Here is a 9,484-nt window from a genome sequence, read left to right on the forward strand (position 1 = left end):
ACTAAGGCTTCATTTTTTTTTATTATTTTAAATTATTTTTTAGCATCAGCTATAGTCAAGTAGCTACTTTTGTAGACTTGGACCTATTTGTCCCTATATTTATACTCTGTAAACAAAGAGAAAGACAACTCTTCTGCTTCACAAGTTTGCAGTGAAAGCAGCCACCAGTAACTGACAGTATAATAGATACCAGCATGACTGACCCTCTTCTGGTGGTGCAATTATAGGAAACAAGTACCTATTAGTGTCCTAACCAAACCATATTTAGCACAACAGTTTGGAGCTGTGGAAATTAACTGGAAAAACATGGGAAATAGAGCTAGTGGAGAAAAAAATGAAGTTCACTTTAAGGTACAGCTTTTATGCAGCTTCGGATGCAGAACTGGACAAGCCAAGCCAGTACTTGGCATGCACCAGTAGTGAGCAAATGGAGCTAGCTGTCCTGCGACAACTGTGCCTATCCAAACCCCAGTACTCAGCAGCAGGAAACATTTAACCTCAGGGTAAGTTGGAAATTTCACCTCTTTCATGGACTTCAGAAACTAATGACCCTTTTTAAGACAGATTTCAGTCCAAAAGTGCTTCCTGGATTCAGAAGGCAAAGCTGGCACCTTCGCATTTTGCGCCTATTTGCCAGCTACAGCACGTGCTTGGGAGTTGTAAGAACTACATTCTCCTTATCTTGAAGAGTCCATTTAAATCTCTACCTCACATGTCCCAAGAGAAAGGCCTAAGCATCAGGCTAACCAGATAGAAATATGGGCTTCAAAGGACAAGGGAAACAGAGTGTGCCTCCATCCCACTGAAAAATGCTTTCCCCTGGCAAGATGCCTGTATTTTGGTCTCTGCTCCAGGCACCGTGCATGCACTGGAAAAAAAAAAAAAAAAAAATGGTACAAACACTGGAATAAAATGTGCAAACAGCATTATCCCTGAGGCACTTTAGCCCTGCAGTGGTCAGGCAATTGGACTAGCTGATCTTTGAAGGTTCCTTCTGACTGAGCTAGTCTGTTCCACTCAAAGCGTGAACCCCAACCACAGCCCCTCCCATAGAAGTGGCTGAATCAGGAGGGTAAAATTGCACCCAGTGCTATGCCAAACCTAAGTAAAACAAAGCAAATCCACCTTCTTATAAATGTATCAGTGGATACTTCACTAGACTGTCCTCCTCTTCCAGGCAACTACACTGGCATCCCATGAAAACAGGAAGAGAGGCATCTTGCAGTACTTTTCACCAAGTATCTGTATTATGGACACTGGAAAGCTGCTGTGGGAAATTTGGTTCCATTACATGAAGTTATTTTTCATCTATTGCAACTGTATAAACAGGCAAGGTTACAGCCTTACTGCAGCCAGATAAAGTAGCACTAACTTTAGTCAGCATCAGGGTAGCCAGGTTTGCACTAGAATTACATCCCACAAGGCGTACTGCGTTGTTGCTGGTTCCAACAGCAAACTAAAATGAACTTAAAAGCTTGGCCAGCATAACTTAACACCCCAACACCCAGCCTTGGGAATGTGTCACAAGAAAAGATCAGATCAGACAGGATACTTACATCACATAAGTAATATTTCAGTGACAAAAAAAAAAAAAAAGTTAAGCTAACTGTAGAAACTATCATCAAAACTCAAGGATACCAAGAGCCATTAAGGAATGTACAAGACTTTTTTTAAAAAGGCCATAAAGTACCCTCTTCAATTTCTCTTATTCCTATAGTATAGGTAGAAAGACTAACTTAGAAAGAATTAAAACAGACTTTTTTTTTTTTTGCATTTCACATGCAGTATTTTGGATATCCTGTTTTACTAGCAAACTGTATTTGACAGTTGCTCTGTGCAACTCAGACCTTAGTCTCTGTACCTTTGCCTTTGAAGCCTCACCTTAAACAGTGTGAAAAAAAAAAATAATAAAATAAAATTAAATAACAGTATTCAACATATAAAGACCAAGCCTATCAATATCACAAGTGAAAACCTTAGGAAAATATGGTAAGAAAAAGTAAGTTTGTATGAAACACTCAGAGGTTAATAATGCATATAGAATTAACGTACAGCGATCAAAATCATTAATGCCGTCTGAAATCACTGTTGTCAACACCATTTTCTTATCTTATAATCTCTCCTCAGGAAGAAAGAAAGAGCTGCTCTGCTCTGAAACAGACAGAATTTGCATGATGACAAAAAAAATAATCTTATGTAACTTCTCGGACCAATACTTTAAAGAAGAAAAATGTCAACTTATGTTGTTATATTAGAATTTCCAGATAATGCTAAAGAGCACAACTGCCCTCTTCTCAGCATGGGGAGTGACAATGTGCCCAGGGGACACTGCTCTGCACACTGATACAAACAGACTGTTTTTGCCACGTGGACTGCTTCTGAGCAGCTTCTCTGCTTATTGCTGTCAGGATACCCTGCCTCAATCAGCTTGCTGTCATCCCTCCTCCGCTCCAGAGCTGCAGTGAGCAGCCTAGGTGGTCGGAAAGGCTGACAGAGCCCTCATTCCCAGGCAAGTTTGGAAATGTCTGCTTTAGCAATGCATTGGGAAGTTCCATTTTCAACTCATCAGAGTATCAGAATTTCACTCTGCCACCTCCTCAGAAACACCTGATGATCAGTTACATTGGTTTAGCTGTTATTAAAATAAGATGGCATGTTTGTAAGCATTACTGCCAACACCAGAATACTACTAGGCACACATTTTACTCATGAGGGTGAAACCAGCTCTGACCCTCTGTCATCCTCATGTCATACCAGAACAACCTCACTGCACATCACCATCTCATGTTCTGTCTCCACCTACATACCTGTGAAACCTAACACAGCTTTAGTATACATAACTAAGGTCTGTTGCAGTTTCAGTAGGATTGACCTTTAAACTTGTGTTAAGTCACACTAAATATCGAGTAATTAAATACCTCAAGGGCAAAGACAGAATTTCAGCACTAACCACGTTCATCTCCTGCTAACTCTAGAGGGGAACAACAACAACAACAAAAAGTTATAAAGATTATCATAGTAGTTACCTAACATAACCTCTTCTAGTACTACCTTTTTTCTAGCATAGTCTTGAAGAAATACGTTGACCATCTTCTTACAATCTAATTTTATATAAAACAGTTGATCTCAAAAGTTGTACTGCAAACCTCATTCCTTGTATGCACTTTGGGTTATGATGCACACATCAGAAGGCACAAGTACCACAATTACATCATGCTCCCCTACCTGCTATCCTCACACAGTATGACATTTCCAACACAACTTCAGTTCTGACAGTGATACTGGAATTACATTAGAGTCAGCTGCAAGGTTCAAAGTTTCATTGCCAATTTTATTGTTTTCTCATTAAAACAAACCCATTACTGCTCCATTCGCATTCAGGTGGGGGGGGAGGGAGGTGAACTAGGAAAAAGAAAACACTTTAAGGATTTTTTAGGATTTAAAATTTACTCATGAGCAAGTCTCACTAGCCCTTCACATATGTTCAGCTGCTTGCTAATTGCTAAGGTCTTCTTCAACCACTGCATCCAGAACTATTTTTTTTAACACTATTTTACTGTGAATGCTATCCAGACATGCTCTGCTTAGAGTTCAGTCTTGAAGATATGAAGGTTCATCTTATCTCAAGGCATATGTCTTTTTAAAAGCCATGCAACAAACAGAGAAATCATTATTTGCACTGAACACTTCAGCTTTCCTAAATCATAAAGTAAATCAGAAACTGTAAAGACTACAGTATGCACCTTGTAAACTAATGACAGACACTTATGATCATGTATAATTTTCTTTCAGCAGAAATTATTTCCAGCTACAGTCTAGCACCTGACATCTACTGCATTTTAAAACCTTTGGAAAGATAGAGTAAGCTTCAAATTCCTCCTGTGGTAATTAGGGTATCTTCCATTCAGCATATTTCATTAACTAAACTGATGACACTTTGGAGGAATAACTTCCATAATAGATAGCTATATTAAAAAAGAATCAAATATGTTACTGTTCAGTTGAAGGAACTGACTTAAATACAGTTAGTATGTGGCAAGTGGGTGATGACCCTTGAAATTAAGACTACTAATACACTAAAATGATATATGATGCTGTCTTGCACACTCCAACATCGAGGCTATGCAAGTAGTAAACAAACAAAAAGATCAAACAACTCCATAATTTCTTACTAATGACCTGTAAAATATTTATATTATATTTAAATTACACTGACAATTACGGTGTAGGAGCATAGCACTGCTGAGCAGAACACAGATAAATGTAAGTGTATAAATGGTAAACTGCAGGCGGGGTTTTAAGGTGCTTCATTACAACAACCCCCCAAAAACTAAACTTCACTTAACGCAGGTCTTACTGGGATTTATGAGCCATGCATAAGCCCAGTGAGTCGAAGAATAACTTCAGGAAAAAAAAGAAGGAAAAACAAAAACACCTTGCTTATGTCAACCGTGAGTTGACATAAGTTGACATTATTAATAATGGTGATGGAGGAGACCGTAAACTAGAAATATCTAAAAGTTGGTTGTGCCACCAATCTGACAGGCACGCTTTAGGTCACTTTAGTAGCGTTCAAAAGAAAAAAAGACTGACAGCCACTTCTCTGGAGTTTTCAATAAGAAGGGTAGGAAAGAGAGGCTGGAGGTGGTCGGTGAACTGGAAGGATTACGAGCAGTTTTAGCGGCACAGAGCAGCTCACGGAGCTCACCGCCGAACAGACCCCTGAAAGTTGCGACAGGAACTCCACTTCTCGTCGGGAAACCCGCGGGACCCCAGAGCCCAGCACCCCCCGGGCTGACCCCCAAAGCCCCCAAAATCCCGCATCTTCCCAATTTCACAGTCGGCTGCCGTGCCTGGACACCGGGGCCACCCGGGGCTAGCCAGAGGGCGAATTCCCTCGCCCACAACTTTCTCCCTTCGCTCCGTCCGTGCCACCAGCAGCCCGTGCGGAGCCACCCGCCGCTCCCGGCCCCCCCAAAAAAACCCGCAGCTCCTACCTGCGGCTCGGAGGGCTCGGCGGGCTTCACCAGGTGCTTCTCCTTGTAGAGAGCCCAGAGGCCGATATCGGGCAGGAAAATGAGAGCCGCGCTGAAGAGCAGCGTCATTTGCAGAAACCGCTTCTGTTTCCTCTTCATGGCCAAAGCCGGGCTGCCCTGGCGGCGGCGGCAGCTTCCCCGGCGCCACGTCCTTCCCTCCCCGCCGCCCCTCGCAGGGGCCCGGTGCAGCGCAGAAACTTCGCCCGCCTCACGCCCGCCCGCCCCCTGCCCGGGCGGGGCTGGGGTCGGGGCTGGCGGCCGCTACTCCCCCCGCCCCGCCGCCCCCCCGGGAGCTCATGGAGCGGCTGGCGGCCCGACACCGAGCGATAAAACGATAGAAGAGGTAAAAGGGTGATGGTGATGGTGATGCGAGGACCGGCCGGCCGGCCCGCCTAGCTCCCGGGTACCACCGGAGCGCTAAGGAGGCGCGGAGCCGCCCGCCTCACGTCCCCCTCCTGCCGCCCGGGCACACGAGGCGAGGGGGCTTGGGGGGGCTAAGGAGGGGGGGGCGCGGCATCATGAGCTCATCGCGCGTAATTTGCTAAGCAAGGGTTAAAAGGGAAAATAAAATAAAATAAAATAAAATAAAATAAAATAAAATAAAATAAAATAAAATAAAATAAAATAAAATAAAATAAAATAAAATAAAAAAGCGGCGCGCAGAAGGCGGCGCGGCGGCACAGCGCTCCCCTCCGCCGGGGGGAGGTGAGCAGCCAGGGGGCGGCTCGGCTCGGCTCAGCCCCCCCACCACGTGCACCGGCCGGGCCGGGGGCGGGCAGCAGCGGTCCCGCCCCGCCGCGCCCCCCCCATCCCGGGCCAGCGGGTCCCCCCCGTGCCGGTACCGGTACCGGAGCCGGTGCCGCCGTGCAGCGCAACGCAGCGGGGCTTGCGATTCCCGTTGCGGTTCGCCCTCCTGGGCGCTGCGTTAAACGCGGGGGATCCGCACCGGGAGCAGCCCCGGAGGTGGTGGGAGCGTCGTGGCCGCTGCCCGGTGTGCTGGTCAGGGACGTTCGGGCTCCCGGTCGGAGTTGGGCTGCCCGGCCCGAAGCTACACTACTTCCTTTCTGCCACAACTAACTCCTCTAGGCAAAACAGGAGCATGCTCGGGTTAACCTCGCTTGGACCAAGTGAGCGCCCTTTCAGCTTTGTCACCTCACACAGTGGGAAAATGTGCACCCTGTTGTACTGGGAGTACACTTATAACCCATACCGTAAAACAAAGGTGTATCTAACTGCCTTTTTTTTCTGTATAAAAACTGCCAACTATAGCCCATGTTTCTGTTGATGGCTTAAGGCATTCCTGAATGTCCAGGGCTAAATCCTACAGTGAGAACCTTCTTCCTGCACCTGAAGTGCATCCCTACACAGGGGGGGAAGTAGTTCCGCCCTTCTCATGGGTGAGATCGACTGGGGCCTTCCACAGAACCGCCTTGTGCAGAAAGCCTTTCCTACACATGCATAATACAATAGGAGAGGCAGCTGAAGCTTATTTTTAGGAGAGTAGCTGGAGATAAAGGAAAGCTTGTGGGAGGAACAGAGGACTGAACGCCAAAGGTGGGGTGGGAGGGAGCAGCATAATGCTCTCCACAGAAAAGTAGGACTGGAAGGGACCTTGCGAGGTCAGCTCCTACACGGCGCTGCCCCAAGGCACGATCAGCTGCACCTCTGTCGTTGCTGACAAGCATTGGTCTAACTCATTGTGAAGTCCTCCAGCGACAGCACCACTACAGCCTCCTCAGGCAATCTGTTCCGACTTGCAGTTACAAACTTTTCCCTCGTGTTTAACCTGAATCTTCCTTGCTGTGATTTCAGGCTACTACATTACCCGCTGAGGATAAACGAGTATTCCCCTCACTCTTTACGTAGCTAAAGCCCACCTTTTGACACGCTGTTCCATAAGCAGCCCAGGACATCTCAACAGCTGATGTCTCTTACTGCTTTGATCAGGACTGTCTTCAACTGATTTCTCTCTCTTGAAGTGCAACATCCAAAGCCGGGCATAATACACCACTTGAGATCTTACAAGTATTTGTAAGAAAAGAAGGATAATTGTGCATGTCACAGTGTGGTCTCTTTTTTCATGCTTACATGTCGAATGGATGCTTTGTTTGCAGCAGCGTTGTGCAGTTACCTAATGACCAGTTGGTGATACTCTTTAGGCTCTGGTTGGTTATGTTTTCCTTGAACTCCCTCCTCATTCATTGTTCCTGTCAACAAATAGAAGCTCCCTTTTGCACTGTCTCTATTGAATATTTTAACTTTTCTTCCAGAATCCCTCTCCAGTTTGTCAAAAGCACTTTGTGTTTAAACCTATCTTCTGCTGTCGTATACAAATTTAATAAAAATAGTCTAGTCTGTAATCCAGACCATTAGCATGAGCTTTAGCAGATTCATATCCAGGACAGAGCTTTGCAAAAGGTATCCACACACAGTTAAGAGTGAGCCATTGATACTTTATTCTCTCAGTAGGTTCCACACAATTTTGCACTCACCCTCAATAGCTGCAAGACCAACACAAACTAGTCTTGCTTAGACCAGCACCGCATGCAAAATTTTGCTCTACTGTCCTAGTGATAAAGTACATACTTCACTATTTTCCTTTCACTCTTGCCAGGCTATAAGGATATCATGGTATTCAGTTCAACCAAAATTTAAAAAATCTGTTTTGGTATTCTAGACCTGTATCCACTGAAAGACTAGAAGTATTCAAAAACCTAAAGAGCAATGATCTGGTCAGAAATTCCACTTAACTTTTAGCTAGTCATCCAAGGCTAGAGAACTTACCTAGCATATAGAAGATTCTGAATCAGCTGCTTTTTTGTCTGAAGGGATTCAACACTGATGTTCTTCCAGGCCTTGTGAGAAGCATAATTGCTAAAACCACCGTAAGTATAGAAATAATTGCTGTAAGATCATATAATAATTTTATAGAAAAAAGAAGCACTAGTGGCAGGAAAGATTTAGGAGGTATTGCACGCTGGAATTCCATAGCATGCTAGTTAAGTCCCTCTCTGGAGGTAAAAATGAATGCAAACATTCACATTCACTCTCAGGAGAGGAAATTCAATTTAATTTCCTGAACCCTGAGGATGATTTTGTAGTAATGGCTGTAGTCCACAACTCACAAATTCAGGTCTGCTTTGTAAAGAATAAAGGCATATTTTTCAGCATATATATATATATATATATTTTTTTTTTTTTTTCACACAGTTGTAAACCACCTAGCCCTCATAAGAATTGCTGATTTTTGCTAAGCTAAGATGCTAAGCCAGCTTTGAGTTAGAAGCTTTAGCCAAACATCTAGGGAACCTGCTTTGGCAGGGAGGTTGGACCCGATGATCTTTCAAGGTCCCTTCCAACCCCTTCAATTCTGTGATTCTGTGATCAAGGCAAGGGGAAATGTATGTTCACCTAGAAGAACCTGTAGTAAAGCTGCAGAATACATGGCTCCTTCAGTTGGAATATCTTCAAGACTTGAAGTATTTGCTGTTTGAAATCTCCAACCATATATGAAAAAGAATGATAAAGGTGTATTGTGAAAGTCTGCACACCTTGGCACATACTTTGGGGATGTATCTATTCCTACAGGAAATCCTATCTATTCCTACAGGTCCTCCTCAGTCAAAACCTCCACCTAGACTTCTGATTCAACCTAGGAACAAAAATCAGAGCAGACTGCAATGCACCCCAGTAGGGATGAGAGCTATCAAGTGGGATGAGTATGAGAAGCTTTATGGATATGCATCTCCAAGCTAGAAGCTGAACTCAGACAACATGCGAAGTATACGTTTTGAGATCACAGCTTTACATATAGAGTTACGCAGAAGAAACTCCAGCTCACAGCTGATCAATACTCTTTATGAAAAAAAGCCACTCTTCAGTGCGTAGCTTGCAGGAGCCAAACTCTGTACTCATGTGAAAGATAAAGTACCCATCTTCATGTTCCCTGTTACAAACAGCAGAGTTTGATGTACTCTAAACAAAGAATGAATCCAGTAAAATAATGATTAACAGTCTGTAACATCACCATATAAAAGAGTGAATAAAGGTAATGGAATGGGAGTTTGTTTTGATTACAATATTTACCTCCAGGTAACTCAGGATGTGAAATGACAGATTTGTTCCCATATTTATTTCAATCTGCTTAGCTAGAGACAAATCGTAGTAGCAAAACACTTTCAAAGGCAAGATGAGGGGCAAAGAGGTCTGTTCGTCTACTAGTATAACCCAGATCTGAAGCAGTCAGTGATTCTGATATTTAGGGCACTGACACACTTTTATCATGGCTTTTTTTTCATTCTCTGACCTCCAAGGGTCTCTCACAGCACATCAGACCCTGTCTCACTATCATTTAAGCTTGACCAAATCCTCCAGGGAAAGGCAAGATATCGGTAGCATACTAGAAATAGAAATGGAAATTCAATGTGTAGGGGAAGAACTCTTATAAA

At 44.0% G+C, this 9,484-nt stretch overlaps 1 protein-coding gene across 1 annotated transcript in view; it reads right to left on the minus strand.

The window, feature by feature from the left end:
- Positions 1-5,135, minus strand: part of GALNTL6 (polypeptide N-acetylgalactosaminyltransferase like 6) — a gene marked incomplete at both ends in the record, with an annotated part of 461,783 nt that extends 456,648 nt beyond the window's left edge. The window contains one exon of the mRNA XM_084285866.1: positions 4,998-5,135. Coding sequence (XP_084141992.1) covers positions 4,998-5,135 — 138 coding nt within the window. The remainder of the gene's footprint in view (positions 1-4,997) is intronic.
- Between the last annotated feature and the right edge of the window lie 4,349 nt (positions 5,136-9,484).

Source organism: Netta rufina (assembly GCF_964035555.1).
Source record: "Netta rufina genome assembly, chromosome: 4".
In the NCBI taxonomy this organism is placed as follows: Eukaryota; Metazoa; Chordata; class Aves; order Anseriformes; family Anatidae; genus Netta; species Netta rufina.